This window comes from Lygodium microphyllum, chromosome 1 (assembly GCF_053477565.2).
Source record: "Lygodium microphyllum isolate KBCC chromosome 1, Lygodium_microphyllum_v1.1.10, whole genome shotgun sequence".
Taxonomy (NCBI): domain Eukaryota; kingdom Viridiplantae; phylum Streptophyta; class Polypodiopsida; order Schizaeales; family Lygodiaceae; genus Lygodium; species Lygodium microphyllum.
In genome coordinates, this window is record NC_141135.1 from 70,069,897 (window position 1) to 70,091,680 (window position 21,784).

General features: G+C 45.2%; 1 protein-coding gene across 3 annotated transcripts in view; it reads right to left on the reverse strand.

Moving 5' to 3' along the window:
- The window catches only part of LOC148041232 (carotenoid 9,10(9',10')-cleavage dioxygenase-like), a 73,721-nt gene extending 52,543 nt beyond the window's left edge, over nt 1-21,178 (reverse strand). Inside the window, exon 1 of one of the 3 annotated variants that reach the window (XM_087678170.1) lies at nt 20,698-21,176. In XM_087678170.1, the coding sequence (XP_087534296.1) occupies nt 20,698-20,901 (204 nt within the window). In that variant the 5' untranslated portion in view covers nt 20,902-21,176. Of the gene's footprint in view, nt 1-20,697 lie in introns of all 3 variants that reach the window. The other 2 variants (XM_087678189.1, XM_087678180.1) reach the window with 2 other exon arrangements.
- Nucleotides 21,179-21,784: the final 606 nt, after the last annotated feature.

Consider the following 21,784-nt stretch of genomic DNA (forward strand, 5'->3'; position numbering starts at 1 on the left):
CATGGGAACAAGAATAATAAATTGCCATTCCCTGTTACCATGAAAGGGGGCTCTAATATGGGGATGGAACTAGGACTGGTTGCTGCAAAAAGGGTGCATTTGCTGAATTTACATCAAAACCAACGCCAAACGGAGCATTTGCAAGACCAACATTCATTCCTTGAACCCCATAAGCATTCGGGGGTGCAGATGCAATATCAAACATGCTACGTTGTGCCCCAAGCATCAAGCCAATGCTGCCATACATAGGGTTCTGCATATTTCCAGTCATACCCGAATACATTGGGCCTTGCACTCCATGCATTGGTTGCTGCATAACATAGGGATTTGTGCCATGCATTCCCGTCTGCTGTCCTTGTCCAACCATACCATGAAAAATCGTGCTTCCACCAAAACATCCTGGCTGCCCCATCATAGTATGCATGCCTGGCTGTCCAAAATCCATTGGATTGGCACTTCCGTGATGGCCTTGCATTTGCATTCCTTGCCCCGTAGGTACCAACTGTTTTATTTCATTAGCATCTTTGGGATCTTCAAATGAAGTGTTTGGCATTATCTTCGGTGCATCTTGTTGTCCCGAAGGTACAGAAGACGTCTTCTTCTTCTTGCCTTTGTTATTGTTCTTTGGAGCATTCAAAAATTGGGTAAATTGAGGATCCTTTGCAAATTCGGCAAAGAGATTTGCTACTGTCCTCATCCGATTCTTGAACTAGTCATCAAATTCCTCTTCACTTTGCTAGTCATCAATCTCCTTATGCCCTGAAGGCCATGCATCTTGCCCAAGAGCAACATTTTCAGCTTGCTATCCATAATCTGAGCCTTGTCCAAGGTTAGGCATTGCATTTTCTTCATTCCCATGTGAACGTTCATATTGAGAGGCATCATCATTGGTTGAGTCCATCTCACTGTATGAAGACATATTGCAGTAATTTCTCAGCTGAGAGTAAAAATCAGCACTAGCACAAAGCTTTGGCTTGCAATCAGGTGCCTCAAGCCCACCAAATCAAGGGGTTGAGTGGTATCCCGGCAATGGAACCATGAAACCAGCCTTTCTTCTGTGGATGGGTGGTAAATCCCTGATTACAACATAATTACAGCAGCAAACAATTAGTGCAAATCTAAAAATACAAATTTACGTACTGATCTTTGGACAATGCACATCCGATTGGCCCCAAAATTGGCACCCCTTTTGGTATTTCTTTACCTTTATTTGAGAAGAAGTTGATTTACAATGGGATTCTCCCAATCCCTTTCGGTATTTGAACTCCCCTTGCTATTCAAAACCACCAACAAGTCTTTAATCTGATTTGCCCCTTGATTTGGGCAATCAATTGGCCTTCACCCGCTTTGGTGGAGATGGAAAATGCCCCAAATTCAATTATTTCTGGTCCCTCCACTTAAATAGACCAAAAACAGCTTTAGCCCTATTGAATCCAAGTGTTGAAGCTTCCAATTTTTGGCACGCCTCTCGAGGCTACTACTAAACCCTAATTTCTACTGCAAATTAGAGTTTACAGCAGAGAAATCTGAAATTTCTCAGCCTCCAAGGGTCCAAATGCTGAGGTCTTCAGAGCAAACCTATGAAATGGCTAGGAGATGAGAGGGAAAGCTGTAGAGAGAGAAAATTCAGAGTTTTGTCGTGAAGAATGACTAAAAATCAGTCAAATGCAGCTGCTTCCCTGCCACAACAGCTAGTAGATGCAAAGAACTGAAGAAATCACTCATTTACTGCTGATGCTCTATCTCAACAGCCTGTAGATATTGTCTTCTGCTGTTGATTGGTCTTCTCCTGCCCTTGGTAGCCTCAAAAGGTCCTCCAATGGTTGCAAATTAAACCAACAGCCTCTCCTCCCTCTCTCTTGCAGGGGCTAAATTTATAAAAATGCTTCTCTTCAGCCTCTAAAGACGTTTTTTAGTCTTGCATGGGCATTTTTGACAAGTGGCAGCCTTCCCAAATGGTTTTTTCAGCATTTTTCATAATTGAATATTAATTTTCAGCCTTTAAATACTGAAAATTAATCTAATAATTATTTCGATGCTCTGAAAATAATCTGATTGGCCAATAATTAAATTAGCTGAGCAACTTCCATTCCCGAGTGTCTCTGTATCATCTTTGGCTATTAGTTTGGCGTTAGGCACTATTAAACGCCACTTCTCTAGTGTTACCAACTGACACTTATGGCCAAATGAATGACCTAGGCCAACAACTAGCACCAAATACTACCAAGTACCTATGCGGCATAACTTATAGCAACCTTCGCCTTTGACATCCCGTGATTTCTTCGGGTCTCGGGCTTGTAAATTTACTTTAACCCCAGTTTCACCTCACATGTGCAACATTTACTTAATCATGTGATTAAAAATTAATCCACATGTTAAGTGAGGTTTCAAAAATACATATCCTCATGACACAAATCTATAAATAGTCGATACCCTTTCAATACCTCTTTTGAAGCACTTCTCTTCCTCCACTCTAGCATCATGAAGGAAGCCATGCCAATGTAAAACTTCAAAACCATGAATAAAGGCTGCATTTATTTCTCTTTAACAATTAGTTGATTCAAGGCATTTGGTCAATGAGCGTATTACTTATTTTCTTTGGTTTTAAAAGGCCAGATCTCATGGATAATTCCCTTATTTCCCAACTAAATTGGTCCAGGTAAGGATTGAAGTTTTAAGGGGCTTATATTTAGTGACTATCCACTGCACTGCATTGCACAAATAGATAATCTTCATGAAAGTATATTTCAGAGTTTAGATTCAATCTTGTTCCTTTATTATTAATTGCTTGTTTTGGTTTGGAATATCTTTCTATGGTAAATATATACATGCGATATATGTAGGTTTATACATCTTTTTGAATGATCTCTAAGAATAGCTAATACTTTGCCTCACTCTCAAGTTGATTGTAAATGAGCTCAGCCCAAAGAAACTTGATATGAACAAACACACATTTCTTTGGGTTTTGTTTGTTTCCATCTCTTTTTGTATCTATGGTTGTAATCATAATAATTCTAGCCATTTGATTTTAGTCAATTCTTGTTAGAAATGATTCCTATATTTTAGTTTGCAATAACCTCTATGTTAGTTCTTTGATTTTAGTAAGGAACATGTCTGTTTTGCATTCAATATCCTACCATAGCCAAGTCTGTACCATGATTTATGTTAGCAAATTAGTCAGTTCATGTGAGAGTCTGTGCATGCATCAGTGGGCTGTTGTATTATTTCTGGTCATGATGTGGGCTGCACTGATTTGCGTCAGTTTTTTGGCAGTTTTTTGGTCAACTGGCATTTCTTGGCTAGTCAATTTTGTTTTGTTGGCACCACATTACTGGCTGGCTAGTTCATGACTTGGGCCTATTTATAGGCCAGTAATGTACTATCGCTTGACTTGATCTGGGCTGTACTCTCTCTGTATCTCTTCTTTTCTTCAACTTCTCTTCCTATCCTCTACAATGGCACCTCCCTGTTCTTCGACTAATGATAAGCTTACAAGTTCTAGTTATCTCACCTTGAGTGTCCTGATGAAATCGTAGTTTGTACAAAAACACCTATGGTATGATGTTTCAAGAGCTATTAGACTGTTTGATGTCAAACTAGCCAAATATGATTCTGCATCCTTCACATTTACTAAAGTTTCAGCCCCTATCATACCTGCCTATATATTATTTTCACTAGCAATCCTTTTCCTATATCCCTCCATGACATGCCCCTTTTTTTTCTACAATAATTGCATCTTTTCTTTTTGTTACCCTCATCCTTCGTGCTTTGAGAGTCTGAAGAAGGGGCTGATTTGCCTTTGCCCTTAGAGTGAGTTTGCATGAAGTTCCCTTGTTATTGCTAGCTGTAAATGCTTGATTATCCATAGTCATACTAGAGCGATTGACCCGTGACTGCTCTTCTTACAATACAAGTGAAACAAACTCATCAAATGAGTATGCCTTGGCATTCCCTTTGGCCAGCAAGCAGAGTATAGTGGCAAAACTCTGATATGACTCAGATAGGCTGGCCAAAACAGCAGAAACAAGAGATGCATCTAGAATAATCTTGTCAGCGTTAGCAAGCTTCAAAGGTCCTTTACATGAGTGATGTAAGCATCTACTAAATCACCCTCTGTCATATGCTCTATCTTGAACTGCTTGTGCAAATAGGCAACACATGCTTCATTAAACACCTAATACAAAAAGGCAAGTGTATCCCAATTATCCTTGGCCATTGTGCATGACTGAATATATGGAATGCCCTATCTCTTGCATGATAGTGCAATTGATGCATGTGCCTTGGCATCTTGCCCATCCCATCTCAACTAATCAAGTGTGGAAGGAGCAAGAGAAGCAAGTATTGATGATCTACTAGTCACTAAAGATGAGCTGGATGTGCTTGCATCATTCTACGTACCGAGGCCTGCAGACCTCTCTATGCCCAAAAAGATATCTCCAAAGCTGTTTTGCAACCAAGACATACCCCATCATGTATGCCCATATAGATAGTTGGTCCCATCCAACTTCTCATCATTTCCAAACATGTTAAGCAAGTTGTTTTGAGCAGTCATTGCTTGGTGATCTACTAGTCACTAAAGATGAGCTGGATGTGCTTGCATCATTCTACGTACCGAGGCCTGCAGACCTCTCTATGCCCAAAAAGATATCTCCAAAGCTGTTTTGCAACCAAGACATACCCCATCATGTATGCCCATATAGATAGTTGGTCCCATCCAACTTCTCATCATTTCCAAACATGTTAAGCAAGTTGTTTTGAGCAGTCATTGCTTGGTACAAATTGCTGTTATTTGTTAATAGCTATTGTCTAAAATACAAATGCAGGTGCAGCACAAAAGATGGAAACAGGAAACTCAAAAACTTATAATTTTATGGCCCAAATGTTGATGGAGGAGTTGAATGTCAAAAAATTGAAGCAAAATTTATGCCCGTGTCCTTGAATGCCGCAGAAAATTATGAATTGGGCCTCAAATGTCAATGGATGTCTATGTTTAACAGAGCTATGTTCGAAGGCTTTCTAAAGAGCTAGAGCACTAACACAATTGTGCCTATCTTCAAGTTGGGAGATCCTACCTAGAGCTCATGGTAGATGGATCTACTCCTGCTTTTTGGATTTCCACAAACCCTTGATACAGTACCAACAGCCAAATTGTTACACCCTAGTCTTGATCAACACAACCGATCAAGCTACTACACATACAATGGGTAGAGATCAATCAAGAGGCCCTTGGTATCCATGATCTCCATGATGATCAGATATAAGGCCTTTTTTCCACATGAAATCATCAGAGCTAAGCTAGGGGCTACACTGATTATAGTAGAGACCCTCACTAGATCAATCTCATTCATACACAGCCTATGGAATCTACCCAAACAAATACAAAATGTGTGCAACTAGCTCTAGAGTCCTCTTAGCATCTTGTTTTAGAGAGGAAAATACTTCCATGTCGATATGCACAAATGTCAGCCTAGTTTAAGCTATGTGGCTTTGGCATGGACAAACTACCCCCCTCTCAATACTCTCTTGATGCACCATCTCACTCGAGTCAAAGGATAGCAAGATTATTACAGTGGATCTCACTCACTTGGATACCGAGAGGACATGGCTACCAAAGCATGAGTTGGAGACAAAGATGACTTTCTATTGAGCGCATCTTCTCCATACCACAAATGATGACTTTATTGCTTGTTGAAGATACATGGATACCCATCATTCTCATGGGATTAGATGTGTTATTGACCAACTGCACACCTCTTCACACTGGCTAGAGATTGAGATCAGCAAATATAGATCCACATCTCCAGAGGAGCACATATGTCAGATATGTCACCTAGAGCTAGACAAAGAAGCATTACATTTGCTGTTGCCCAACCAAATATAAGGTTCAAGGCAGCTTCACTTCTCTTCAGAGATGGGTTTGGACCACTATCAACAGTCTTGGATTACACTAATCAATAATGTCTTGGTCTCTTTCACCTTAAAATGTGATTGCTCAAAGGGACTCTCCTCAGGAGTAGAGCTCTTGCACACCAAGAACCATCCAAAAGCAATTTACAATTTTCTTTATGTTGAAGACCCAGAGAGCTTCAAATAAGTCCCTGACTAAATACACATCTAACAGTAGTAAGGAGGCCCCCAGCATGGCCACAATCTGCAACTACACAAGGGATCTTGATCAACCAAGCTGTCCAAATTGACCAATCTTGATGTCCTAGATTCCAACCCATGCATCGATGACATATGTATAGGATATTGCTCATGTTAGAGCAAGGCTCCATGTATCTCTAAAACCAGCCTTCCTCCTTGGAGAGGATGGTAAATAACCTAATTTAACACTAATTATAGCAAGTATAGAGTTCACATAAACTAAAAATGCAAATCTTATCACTTAATCATGGACATTGAACAACCTATTGACCCCAAAACTTGGCACCCCTTACAGTATTTCTTTAACTTGTATTGCAAATGGATGGAGTACAAGTAAGATTCTTCAACCTCCTCCACTGATCCAAGTGCCTCTTGCTATCAGAACTAACCAGCAAACCTTCAAACCAATTTTCCCCTAGGTTTGATTGGAGAATTGGCCTTCACCCTACTCCTTGCGAGACAAATTACGCCCCAAATCTGATATAGGCTAGCTCGCCTCTTGAATCTCCTTGAAATTCTTTTTTTTGCAAATAAAGTGTGGCTAATTATATTACTTCCGGAAAAGCCGGAATACAAGGAAGTGCTCATGCTTGACAAACTAGCTGGAGCTGATGCAGAGTCACAGATATTTAAATGTACAAGCCTCTCAAGTCGGTCTAGGGGGGATGGGGGCAAGAAGCCATGGAGGGGGGTTGTATCGCCAACTGGGGCTGCCTGCCTACATCGCCAAAAACAGGTCCTGGCTGTCCCAAGTGTTCATGAAATGAAAACGGAGCTCCTGACAAGCTCGAGACTCACCCTACACCTAGTCCCATCGGCCGCAGAGGGAGTGGATGATGGAGGTCCAAAGCTCTGCTAAAGTCGCCTGTACTAAAAGTCTCTCACCGCCAAAAACCTCCTGACACCGCGCCTTCTAGATATGCCATCTAGTAAGACTCCCTACGATCTCCCATACCTCGGAGTGATGGTCTACTATGGGCTCTAGTACCTGGGAGATGGGTGGAGCCTCCAAACCGACCATTGTGCACGACCCTGCCTCAATAATGAATATCGTGTCCTGCATCCTAGCCTCATATGAAAGGTGACGGCCTGGCTGACTACCTACCAGCAAAAAGCTCCCCATGATATACATCCAAGGCTGGGTGCTATACGGCGGAGGATACGGCATGCTCCTCTCCACACGAGCTGCGCTGCCTCACACGACCAAAGGCAATGCTTTGGAGTTTCCAAAGGCTGTTGTGTGCAGCGTTTACAACCACCCTCCTTCTGCATCTAGGCTAACCAATTTTCCACCGCCATGCCTCCATGTGCCACCAACCATAAGAAATACGATACCCTCCTCGGCCTCCAACTATCCCATAGGCTGCGCTAGAAGGTCCGTCGGAAAGCCTCCGTGATGCTGTGCTTCGCCCAGTACCTGCTACGCGACGGCGCCCAATCCATGTCGCCCTGCATCAATACGTGTCTACCAATCCTGGCTGTGCTCCAAGAACCTCGGTGGTTTCTTGGCGACCGCAGTGGCCGGCCATAGCCACTCTCCCGGATCCCACTCCAGCTCATCAAGTGGCCTACCCTCCCAAATTCAGAGGTGCCACTCCCTAAGCTCCTCCCAGAAGACATAGGGATCCAACCGCCATGTCTTTCCCCTGAAGGCCAACCACTCGAATCCTCCTCCATGAAAGGACAATTATCCCCTCATCCTGCTGCCCTCTGTCAAGGGCCAGATGCCCCCCCTCTTGCACGATGGTGAAGAAAGTACCATGTGGCACGCCGCCCACTCTACGTGCCACCTATAGGGGGATACCTGCTGGTGAAAACCTAGCGGCCCATACCTCCCTGAGCTCTATCGGCTCTCATATCGGGGGGGGCAAGCCACTCTTGAGGTATTGTTGCGTCTATCTCCCTTCTCCTCAACTCATCTCTGGCAACCTGATGCTCACTACAGTATCTCCTCGTCCACTATCCTGTACACCGCCCGCCATGTCCTAATGGTACAAACTGGCCCCAGGCTGGCCGGCCTCCCAACCACGGCCTCCCAACCAACCCATTGGATGTGGGGGCGCTCACCGATCTATACCCCATCTCGATCTCTGACCCAGGGGTTCTAGATCACCGACTAGCGGTCTATCTCCTCCTGGCAGCCTGGGGGGCTCTACATTAGGGCCTTACGGAGACCCTACCACACATGAAGAAGGCTGCATAGGAAGGGTGATCTGGGGAGGATGATCTAGGCCGTTATGGAGGCTTGTGGTTGGTGGCACATGAAGGCTTGGTGGTGGAAAGTTGGGATCATCCATGTGCCCTCCTGGTATGAGGGCGTGGACTACTAGCTTGCCCAAGAGGGCCATACTCTAATACTCTGGGTCTATGATCCCCAGCCCTCCCTCTAACCGATACCGGATGATGGTCGCCCATGCCACCTTGGCCCGAGAATCCTTGGAACCGTCTGACCCAACCCAAAGGAAGTTCCGCACTAGGTGGCGAAGCTGAACTACACATGATGAGAAGTACCAACACGAGGCAATGTACCAAGCCAACGCTAGGACCTGGTTAACCATCAGGGCTCGATCTCCTAGGGAAAGGCGAGCAGTATTCCAGTAGGTCAACTTCCTCCGAATAGAGTCGAGGACTGGAAGAAACTGCTGAGCGGGAGTGATGTCGAGTTCCACTTGGAACCCTAGGTAATGGACAATCTACCCTCTGCACACCCATCTAAATCCCAAGTGGATGCCCTACTCCGTGCTAGAATCCAGGTCTGTAAGGAAACCAACCGACTTTCGCCAGTTGATTTTCGCTCCCGCTGCAATATAGAACACCTCAAGGGCCAGTCTCACTCTCTCCAGCATCAACTCATTGTCCTCTATGTAGAGTGTTGTATCATCTACATACTCTTCGCTTAACAGCTCTGTCTCCTCTCTCACTGGAAGTCGGAGGCCTCGTAACCCGCTCACACGTGACCTAAGGAAGTGAGACATCACCTCTGCAAAGAGCAAAATCAGGTACGGGGCCAGGGGACAGCCCTACCGGACCAATCTCTCCAGCTAAAACTCCTCCCCTCACCCGCCACCTATGAGAACCCGGCTGGTAGCCGATCTGTAAAGTGCAGAGACCCTGCAGATCCATGCCTAGGGGAAGCCCAACATCACCATGATGCCCTCTAAGAAGTCCCAGTCCACCCTGTCATAGGCTTTTTCGAAGTCCAGGAGTAGTACATCCAGTCCCTAACCACTGTACCAGCCCCACTCTGTCGCCTCAAAGAAGGTGAAGACATTGTCTAGGATGCTCCTATCCTGGACAAAGCCTATCTATGTGTCGTGAATGATGTTTGGAAGCACAGAGCGGAGTAGCCTACCAATCATCTTTGCCAGTGCCTTGTAGGCCACTAACAATAAGGTGATCGGTCTCCATTGGGATAGCTCCAACCAGTCCCCCCCTTTGGGCAGGAGACTGATAAGACCTACCGAGACTCCCTTTCATCTATCCTAAGGCTAGCAATAAGGAATCCTTCACCGCCTTCCAAAAGGTAGTGAAGGCGGCCTTAGAGAGGCCATCCTCTCCTAGGCATTTCTACCCACCCTATATATGGAAAGCCACCTCTAGTTCCTTCTCTGTGAAGGGGGCTAGGAGGGAGCGTCCCATCTCCTCTGTGACGAGGGACGGGATGTAATCCCAGACCTACTATCTAGATCGTTGTCCTCTAGTTGAGGCTATCTCCTACTAGAAGAGGCGTCAGTAGTAGTTGTTGGTAATCTCCATCACCTCGTCTGGCTAGAACGAGTCCTCCCATACTGATCCCGAAGGCTGCGTATCTACTCTCCTAAGGTGCAAGGCTGGTGCATCTAGAAGAACTCCCTGCATATCATGTCTCCCTTCCGCGCCCAGAAGGCTGCTGAGGTATGGAATGAAAACTCCAAGCACCGGTCCTCTAGGCCGGCGATGGCTGCTCGCGCGCACACGCCTTGTGCGTGGAGGATGGGATCCCCTAGAGCCTCCTATAGTAATATCTATGTGGCTGCTAGGTCCCGCCGAAGTGCTCCACCCTCCTCCCAGCTCTACTGCTTGGCCTGTAGGGCTGCCTCATGGCAAATACTACTCGACTCGGCTAGGACCTGTGCCACCTCCTCTGCGATCCGATCCCTCCTGCCCCACTCCCTAGTCCAAATTTGCTCAACCTATCTCTTCACCTCCTCCCTCCTTTAGATCGAGTCAGGGATCCGACAGGATCATGTGCCTAGGGCAGATGGTGGGGGATCAAGTGTCAAGAGAACCGGGCAGTGATTGGACAAAGTGGTACTCGCTAACTGCTCTATCTGGCCTCCGTGAGAGCATCCCTACTCTCCCACATAGAACCTATCCAACCTCTCCAACAGGACTCCACCTAGCCGCCTATATCCCCAAGAGAAGTCCAGCGACCTCTCCCTCTTGTGGAAAGCTAGGTCTCTCCAAGCATCGCGTGCTCCTACTGCCAACAGAAAGACCTCCCATGCCTCCTACTCCTCCCCAGCCATCCCCTGGTAGTTTCCGCCTCTACCCTATTGATCCTCTAAGGCCTCCAGGTTGTTAAAGTCTCCTCCAACAATCCAAGAGTCCACCTCTGGGAGTCCTGCTGCGATCTCCACCCAGAACCTACCGCGTGCCCTAACCTCAGTGGGGGCATAGACATTGAGGACTCCAAGGCACGAGTCCCCAATATCCAATCTAATCCATAGAACCCTCCTTGCCACTATCGTCCCATGGTCCCGTACACAGGCGATGAGGCTCGGGCCAATAGAGGTGCATACGCCTCCACTCCTGCCATGGGCAGCGATGGCGTGCTCCCAGTACGTGTGTGAATTGCCCAGGAGTACCTTCCCTACCCGTTGGGCCTGGGCAGGAGTGAGCTTGTGCTCCTGTAGAAGTAAGATGTCGATCCGTCCGGCAAGGGCAGACTGCAACTCCTATCGAACAATCAACTTCCTGAAACCGCATACTCCACTATAGTGGAGGCTATTCACATTCCAAGATGCAAGATGTAAACTCGTAGGGAAACCTGTGACTAACCGAACAAGCATCTGTTCAATGTGGAAGCTGCTAACGAAGACGAGGAACTACGAGGCATGCGAATACGCTTCGCTTTCGTCTTGGACGGTGAACTCCATTCCCCCATGGTAGCCCTCGAGCAGACCATGGGGGTGATGGATGCGCCTCGTGGTACCACCAAGGCATCTATCAACCAGGCTGAGAGGCAAGACTCTATACACTAGTAGAAGCGAGCCGCTTGAGCCAAGGAGCCAAGGCCACTCGATCACATCCATCGGAGCTCCATTCCCCCATGGTAGCCCTCGGGCGGACCATGGGGGTGATGGATGCGCCCAATGGTACCACCAAGGCATCTATCAACCAAGCTGCTGACAAAGACGACGAACTATGAGGCATGCAGATACGCTTCGCTGCCGGCCTGGATGACGAACTCCATTTCCCCATGGTAGCCCTCGGGCGGACCATGGGGGTGATGGATGTGCCTGGTGGTACCACCAGGGCATCTATCAACCAGGTTGAGAGGCGAGACTCTATACACTGGTAGAAGCGAGCTGCCTAAACAAGGGGCCACTCGATCACATCCATTGGACTCTCCACTATGGAGGGGCTCGAAAGAAAATGCTCAGAAAAGTATCAATCCACCCTCTCCCATCCATTGGGAGATGTGATCTGCCACCTAGCTCTTCACCTCCTCCTCTATCTGTGTCGCCGTCCAATCTCCTGTGTAAGAGGTCTGAAGGAAGAAGGCATAGTTTGGTCCATCCATTGGTGCTACTAAATGGACCTTGCCGCTCCTTGACTTGCATACCACGAAGATTCCCACCTCCAGGGGTAGTAAGAACTCTCTGCGCTCCGCAACTCTTGGGTAAGACCACGGCCCACTGCAAAAAAGCTCATGTGGTAGCAGTTGCGCCTATCTCGGGAAACTGTGACAGGTGGCATGGACGGATGAGCTAGTGGCTGTGGGAGGGGAATGTGGGCCCTCGAGGGAGGTGGCCTGTGACGCCTCCATGGGGGGTTGGATGTGTAGGCTTGTGGTCTTGCCGAGGGGGGGGGGGGGGGAGGGAGTGTGGTGTTCTATCGGGGGGGACACTCGCCCTCCTGCTCCCTACTGCCATGGCTATGTCTAAGGGGCTGACTACGGCCCCCCTATCGTCTCTCTCTGTCATCTCTGAACCCGTGTGAAGCCGTTCGCATCCACCTCTAGGCCTATCGGCGAAGCCACCTTGGCTCCGAAGTGCGTACAGTCTGTTGCTTAGTGCCCAAACTCATGGCAATGCAGGCACTGCCATAGCTGCCAAATCACAATAACCTGCTGCCTAAAGGAGTGTCCACCTACCTCGATCTCCAGAAACACATCCATTCAAAGACATGAGGGTTGGTTGCCTCTTCTTTGGGAGAAAAAATCACAAGCAGCAAGAACTCGCAACATGCAAAGGCAAGCCAAAATAAGAGTGATATCACTTCCTCCGACAAAACCAAAGAAACACGACCCCTTTGGCAACCAATTCCTAAGAAAAATAGGTCTTGCACACACTAACCAGAGGTCGGGCCATATGGACGAGGAGTGTCATACCAAGGCCTAGGGTCTTCCTCCTAGAAAACCACCACAAACTGCTACAATTGCCTCCACTCCAACTAGTCAGTCAAGTGGGGCTGCACCTCCCACTATTGCACCATCTGCTCCATCTACCCCAACGGCTACTGGATACGTGGCATGTAGACAATCTCAGCAGCCTATCTTCTTTACTACTATTGAAGGATTAGTTGATTGGTCTATTAGTGGCTCGCCTATTGCACTTTACGCATCCATTCCTAGGATATCCACCGCACCTTCTAGGACCCCTTCCCCACCTCGCCATACATGATGGTGGCCACACACTTAGCCTTTCCTTTTTTAGACTTTTGCAGCATACTTACATACTCATTGCATTGTACTTTCAATTAGCTTTGTTTTCGTTATTTTTCAATTTTGCAATTTTTATTTTTTTTAGCATGCTTACAGATTTTGATCTCTTTTGCAAGGTTTTGTATTACAATGTAGAGCTAACATACAAGCTTGCACCAATCCTTGTGTCACTACGGGGACATATAATTATAAGATACTTTAATCTTGCCCATAACATTTGATTAAGTTAAGGTTGTTTGAGCACATGAGATGCACATGGCAAATATTCCATAGTAATAGGCCAAGGACCCCAAGGATGCAATAGGTATCAAAGGCAAAAGTTATGATAAGTTATGCTGACTAGGTTTTGGTGGTCCCTTGGTATTAGGCGTGACCCTACGACAGTGATTTGACTAATAAGTGAGAAAGGTGACAGTCTAAGGGTCAACAAAGGTTGGAGATCACTTCAGGTTGCAAATGGCCTAGCCAATCAAATTATGGATGGACCCATTTAATTTTGGGTGGGGTCAGAAGACCTAAATTTAATTTTCAAATTTATTTAATTTTGAAAATTAATTAAATGGTTGGATGATGCTAGAAAATGGGTTTAGAAGGCTGCCACTTGGCAAAAATGCCCATGAGAGACTAAAAAACGTTTGGAGACTAGAGAGAGGCATTCAACAATGCATTCAGCCTACAAGAGAGAGAGAGAGGAGATAATGCTGGTCTAATCTACAACCATTGGAGGATCTTCTGAGGCACCCAAGGGCGGGAGAAGACCAATCAACAATAGGCAATAGTAATTTTGAGGCTTCTAGGAGCTGGCGACAGCAAAACTGATGGCTAGCAACAACAAATTCTAGCATCCTTGGCAGTAGGCGACAGCTCTTGGGCAGTATTTGACAGGCTGCAGCCAATCTAAAGGGTTTCTCTACGCAAAGAATTCCCGAATTTCTCTCTTCAGACATTCTCTCACCTTCTCTAGCTTGTGCTCAGTCAATCTTAGCATTTCTTAGCAAATCTTTGCTATAAACCATAAATTCTTGAAAATTTTAGGGTTTGACAGCCACCTCAGGACTTGTGTCAATTGGTGAAGGCATCGTATACTGAATTCAGCACCTGAAATTTGTGTAATTGTCAAGGAATTCAAATGCCAGTCCATTCATTGTAATTTGGGGTAGCATTTGGCTAGTTGGTGTTCCATTTGTGCAAGTCCTCGGTGAAAAATCAAGGAGCAATTGGCTCGAATTGATTGTTGATTGTTGCTATAGCAAAGATGCTTTTTGGAACAATTAACGAGATTGTGAATCTTAGCTTGTGCTCATTCCATTAGCAATCAAGTTAAAGAAATACTGAAAGGGGCACTAGTTTTGGGGCCAACAGGGTGTCCAATGTCCGAGACTATTGAGGTAATTTGTGTGTTTCAAGTTATATTCATTTGTTGATTGCTGTAGTTAAGTGCTTGATTAGGGAATTACCGCCCTTTCCAAGAATGAAGATTGGTTTCACTTTCCTGAGCTGGAGACAAAAAATGCGCACCATTCCTTTCATGGTTCCATCCACTTGGAGTTTTCCTCTTCTACCAACATGGAGGCCTCCCCTCCTCTGGTGGATCATATAGCATCTCTCTTTATGCTATCATGGCGGTGTCTTCTATCCTTGATCTTCCAATAGGGATCCTTCATCATCTTCATCCACATGATTCTCAGTACCACATGAAGACCAATATTCTTAGGCTCCTCTTCTTTCTTCGGCATCTACATCCAAGTTGAGAGGGGATCCCTACCCTTCTTAGTATTCTACAAGTTTTGGCACTTGTCTTCGATATCGACCCTCCCCCCCCTGTTATACCTTCTCCTATGCATTGCATGATTTCATCATCTTTGTACTAGGCCACTTGGGCAAGTGAACAATTACCCCACGAGCAATATTGTCCAAGTGATATCTACTACATGAGCATTCTTCAACATGTAGCATACTATGCAACCCATTGTGCAGAGCACCACTAGACGGATCCTAAGCTGTTTCCACTGGCGGATTACACCACCATCCTTCTTCCCATGATACTTCATTACCTTTCCCTCATCATCAACGTCCTCGAGTGGTTGGGTAAGCTTATACTGTCTTGTGATGTATTGGGTGTATCATCCCTACTCCCGTCTTCTCAATCATTGTTACTTAATCGGCCGCCACCCCCTAAAATTAACTTTCCACCCAAAAAAAAAGTTCAATGTGATTCCATCCGCCTTTGTAGGGCTTGGTAGGCCACTAGGCAACCGATGAGCACCCTTCGTCCAATGCCCTGTTCTCTCTGGGGTGACTACTTAGACTCCCTTGGTAAGATAACCATCACCTCTGTAGTCTTGGTAGGCCATTGGATAGTAAATGTGCACCCTTTGTCCAATACCCTGGCTGCTTTGGGGTGGGACGCCTTGGGCTACATATTGCCCACCTTTTCTTTTGGGCTCAATTTTAGGCCTGAGAGGGGGTGTTGAGCTAAAACACGTTTTACAACTAATTAGCATCTTTAAACGGCCCCAAAACATGCTTAATTAATGAGAATTTCAATGATCGCCCAAAACCCTAATTTTTGGAGCACCCTTCAATATCTATAAATAGATAGGCTACCCACCATTCAACCTTCTTCCGTGGTGGAACGTTCTTACTCTACCATGCAAATTTCAGCCATCACACACCTACCATCTGCTACTGTCCAGCCATCACCAACTACAACCCATAACTATCCAACCCTAGGCAACCTATTTTCAACCATCACTCTACTATTTAGAGATCTCAATCTGCTACATCATCATAGCACCTCATAAGCCTTTGTTTTCAGCATCTAGTGTTGGCAATAGGCTGCTGCCATCTCTCCTACCAAGGAACTGCTATGGTACCTACGTTTTTGCTATCTAGCAAGCCATCCACATCAGCAAACACCTCTCTTGTTGTCATCTTGTTCCCTAATACTCTGGTGATTAGCGTTTGGTGTTTCCTACACTCCCCACTCTGACTGGTGGTCAAAGCACTTGAGATCCATCTCCAGTGGACGTCACTCTCCAACACTGCATTGTTCTGCCCTTGGCCATATTGTACACTCTTACATTTATTTACAGAATTCATTCACTACAAAGTTTCTTCTCTCTGTGTTTGAGTTTTAAGTTTTTGCATTTTGTGTTTTGTGTTTTGCATTTTGGGTTTGAGGTTTGCTTCTTTGTCCAAATCTTTGTGTTTCAGTCTTGGTCATACAAGTTGTGTTTCCTCAATGCAAACCCTAGCATCCTTCACAAAGTTGACTCCCCCCCTGAACCAAGAAGAGTGACAAACTATTGGTGCCGCAAAGATAAGAGTCATTTGCAAACATGTTAAATGCCTTACTCTCCTTAGAAGGATGTTGATGGGAATGCTTCTACCAAAACTCATCCTCCATAAGGGTATTGAGATATCAAAGTCACTACGTTCATAGTATTCCATTAATTCTTATTTCGGTTTCCATTTACAATCCCAAAAAGGCTTTATTTGTAACATTTATTAGTGTTTAGGCGTCACCCAAGAGAGCTAGGGCACCAAACTAGACAATTCAGTGACTCATATGCTTATAAATAGGGCATGGGCATTCATCCACTTACCCTTCACTCTCATTCTTCAATCAATCTCCCTCTTCATCAACTGCCTGCTGATCACCTTCACCTCTCCAACACCTAGTGGATGCTTCCCACGGGAGTGGCTTGTGTGCTGTGCCTTCGAGAGCTAATTTTCTGCCGCTGTGATTTAGCTGGCTGCTGCCCTATCAGACGAGCTGCCTAACCTCTGTTTTCAGCCAGGCCACCTATTCTTCATCATTTGCTTTGCTGCATTTGCTGGTTTCACTCCTCCCTAAACTGGTACAGCAGATCATTTTCATCATTGTTGTGTGTTTTGAGCTCCTACTACCACCATCCCAGCACCTAGGTTATATTTCCCAGCCATCGATCACTTTATGGAGGCTGTGTTGGCAGCAAATTCAGACCCTCTACAAACGGTTACACCCTCTTTATCAGCCCTACGTCAAATATGCTTCTTTAGTTTTCTTCACTCCTAAAGGGCTGCCTTGCAATTGCCTGTCTACTGCCACTTATATAAAGAGATCTTCACCAACATTCTCACATTTTTTTTCTCCAATTGGCTGCCCAACAATCGTCTTGGCAGCACCCATGATCACGGAGAGTTTTCAGCATATTCTTCATCTCCAACAGCCTATTGAGGACTGCACTTTGCATGCTGTACTCCTATCCTTCATCTTCCAATGTCTACTCAAGCATTCCACTACCTAAAGGACTGTGTTTTTCTCCCTCTGCATTTTCTTTTCTAGTTGACTGCCCAGCCAATCTACTTGACAGCAGCCATCATCCCAGAGAGATTTCAGTATATCCTTCATCTCTGAAAGCTCGAGAACTGCATTTCACTCCCTCTACTGCTCTCCTTTATCTTCCAATGTCTACTCCGACATTCCACTGCCTAGAGGTCTACGACAAAGAGATTTCAACATATCCTTCATCTCCAAGAGCTCTTAAGGATTGCACTTTGTTCCTGCTCTTTATCTTCCAACGTTTATTGCAAGAGTCTACTACCTAGAGGACTGTATTTTGCTCCCTCCCCAAAGCAACTCTTTTCCTCGTCATCATCAATAGCTCTACTCGATGGATTGCATTTCCCTCCCTTCATAATGTAGATTCCTTCCTGATGCTGCTCCCTGATTAGCCACAACAATGCAATTATCTCCGAGCTCCACTCCATTGTATTAGCATGATTCATTCAACACAATTGTGTTCATCATTCTTCATTCATCTTCTTCTTCAACGTTTTTGAGTTTTTTTGTCTCATTGTTTGCCATACACTTTGTGTTTCTCCCCACAAACCATACTTTTTCTCAACATGGCATCAAAGCATAGCATCTTGTTTCTTGACAAACGGCACCCTTTCTGCAATAAGGGCACCTCTTGGAACATCCTTCCTTGTCTTTCTTTTCTTTTCACTCCCTTTCTTTCAAACCCTTCTCTTTTTTATTCCCTCCCTCATCGAAACCTATGGTTAAAGCCTTGATAATCACTTTTGATACACCAAAGGTCTCAAAATGCCAAGTCTTTTGTTGAAGCATTAACAAAACCAACTCCTCCCAAGTCAAAGTCTCACGAACCCATGGGAAAACTAGTACTAAAAGACATCGTACCTAGGCAAGGGAAGATGGGTACACATGGTAACTGCCAAGTCCCTAGAATCCAATACTTAACCACATGACGTCAACTCAAACTGAGTTTGCCACATTTTGTTGATATGGTCACTCATGGTAAAAGACTTGGATGGGGATTTGATGAAGCACATCTCCAAAGTGAGTTGATGAGAGAGTGAAAACCACATAGAGGTTCCTAAGTTTAGCCCACACCAATGCTGCATTCTCAAGATCTTTTACATGATCCAACACACTATGAATGCAATTAAGGCAAGAGAATGTCCGACTCTTGCACTGACCATGCAATTTGATGAAGCACATCCCCAAAGTGAGTTGATGAGAGCATGCGAGCCTCGTAGAGGTTCCTAAGTTTAGTCCACACCTATGCTGTAATCTCAAGATCTTTTACATGAACCAACACACTGTGAATGCAATTAAGGCAAAAGAATGTCAAGCCTCTAGTATTGACCATGCAATCTAATGAAGCACGTCTCCAAAGCAAGGTAGTTGCGAAATGTTTCACCCCTGAAACGTTGTGTTTCACCCCAAAACGTTGCACCTATGGGCAAGTCCCAAGTGAAACGCCAAGCGAAATAGGTGAATAATATATATGAGATAGTTTTCTTTGTAACCAATGAGTTGCAGCTCACATATTTATACCATGTGAATCAACGAATGATGTCTATCCTATATGCAGTGTGTTTAAAAACTCTTGAAAGAGCAATAAAAAATAATTTCTTTCCATTTAAAATGTTGTTTCAATCAGCCATTTCAGTGAGGGTGTTTCACATTTCATTGAAACGTTTCAGGCATCTCAATGCCAGCAAAATGTGTTTCGCAGTTACCATGCTCCAAAGTGACTTGATAAGAGTGTGTGAACCTTATAGAGGTTCTTCAGTAGAGCTCACAGATATGCTGCAATCTCAAGATCTGTTACATGAACCAACACGCTGTGAATGCAATTAAGGCAAAAGAATCTCAATGCTCTAGCATTGACCATGCCCCACAAATCAACTTGATCCTAAGAAGCACCATCATTAGGTGAAGGAATTGGGTGGGAAATAGGTCAAGAGACGAATGTCCACATCTCATGCATGTCAAGCATGGGTACATGCACCACCGGTGCAAGAAGAGAAAAATGAGGTTGAGACCTCATGGCCATCAAACTGGACCAAGAACAGGTGGTAGACAATAGAGGAGAGGTCCCAAATAGACCCATGTTGCAAAAACAAACTTCAAAAAAGTACCTTCAAAGTTGCACAAGAGTTAATCATTGAAGTGTCTGCAGGATAGATGACCACCAAACGCCTAAGTCTTCAACCTTTAGTTGCTTTCCAGTGTAAAAAAACAAAACAACCAGCAGGCCTCAACAACGAAAATCGTAGCACCTAGTAGCTGCTTCAGCAAAACTCAGATCTCCAGCCTTTGTCAAAGGTCCACCATGAAGTCAAGATTCAAAACACAGCACTGGTCTTATTACATTGCTCCACAACACCATTCTCACATGGTGAACCAGTATTGGCAAACTCCATCAAAATACCATACTTCCTACAATAACTATCAAAAGCTGAGAAGTGGAACTCGTCACCAAGATCAGCATGATCAGCCCAAACCTTGCAACTGGAGTGATTCTCCATCAATGTTTTGCATTCGTGTTTTGTACCTTTATCTTGTCAATACCTTCCACCAAGGTGGCCCTTTTTGAATACAATTTCTTTTTGCTTGGAAAAAGTGTTAAGGGCCAAAACAAGTTTGGTGACTGAAGATGGAAATCTTGCTCAAGGTAGGATTTTAGGATATAGGAGAGACAAGAGACCATCAACCAACCGTAGAGCAAGGCACTGGAACACTGCATTAACCAGAAATGGTCCACGCAAGTAATATTCCAAGACACCATTGACAATGGTTGGGGCATCTAGCTAACTGCAAGTGGATGGCGGTCCACTTCAACACTCAGCTTCCTTGAACCTAAGGCTGGTTACACACTGTAGCGGACGGATGAGTTTGACGGGAAAACAAAAAAAGACCAGGAAGCCCTGTGTCAAAAATCTTATATGGTCCGCATGTGCGCCCAATGAACACTCCCCCCCTCCAGAATTGTATCTGGACGCAAGTCAAGGTGATTAACCAGGAGCTATATCCAAACTTGCAAAAGAAAAATTTATTTCAGCAGCAGCAGCAGCTAAACATCTGCATCCTCAAAAGTGACTGAGAACTTGCACGAAACCACCATCTTTGTGTCCACAAAAGCTATCTTCTGATCCAAAGCTTCGAAAGAAACAAGTGAAGCTGGTGAGAGCATACTGAGAAACAAATTAGTGGCGCTTCTGTGAACTAATGGCACTTCATTAGGCAAAAGTGAATCCATGAGACACACATGCAGCATGCTAGAGATGATCTAGATTAAGATAGTGTTCATCAAGCCATTAATTACCGGAAGGAAGCCAAAAACAGGGAGGTCTGAGCAAGGGGGGCATTCGGGGACGGGGGCAAAGTTGCCGGAGAGGTAGTGAAAGGGCTTGCTAGGGTCATGAGGGTATAACGACCAGACGACGGCCTTCTCCAGGAGATCTACGAGGTAGGAAGGCAGGTTCTTTCTCGGGGAAGGGCCACCACTATCAGCATCAGCTAAACCCATCCTGCAGCCTGCTCGCTCGCTCGCTCTCTCCCCTGACTCCTGATGTCTGTAGACTCGGTATGACTCACGAGATCGGGTGGAGCCTTTGTCTGGAGACTCTGCAGTGTAGAGAATCTATCGTAAAAAATGCCGGGTGCACATTTAGACAATACTCCCAAGTCGCCGGGGCCTACAGGCGCTAGGTGCACATTCAGACACCGTGCCACTGGAGAGACGCTCCAGGTTGGTTTTGGCACGTCGACGGTTCGACCCAATCACTTCAAGCTTTTGCCTCCTGCCGGCGGCGGGGACTTGGGAGTATCGTCTCAAAATTTTAAGCCTGCTTTTTGAGGGACGCCATGCACGTTTCTAGGCCTATCGCACGTATTTTACTTTCACTTTTTTCATCAACTCGTCATCTATGAAGGGCATAGGGGCAAGGTGAAAAAATACAAGTCAAAATTTTGTATTGGAAATAGCCTATAGATATACCATATATGCCATATGATGGCACATCATCTATGGAGACTTGGAGTTAGTGGGCTCTCGGCACTAGCCCTGGCCAACAAGTGACCAATTGGTAGTGAGTCATGATTCATAACCACAAATAAATGGGCGCTACTAGCTAGACATGGAAATTTGAAAATGGGGAAATCTCAAATCTTGACATTTTAGTCTTTTCTTGATTTCACGGTTTCTGTATTGTGTGTGTCTGCAAATTTCTTGGTTTCACGATTTCTATACTATGTGTCTACAACTTTCGAGAACAAAGATCCACCCCATGAGACTATCACAACTCACATTAATACTCAAGACTCGGAACTCAAGGAGTGGAGACTCGAGGACACTGGAAACTTCCAACAGCCCTATGCACAACAAAAGAAGATATGCCTCACAAACTTCA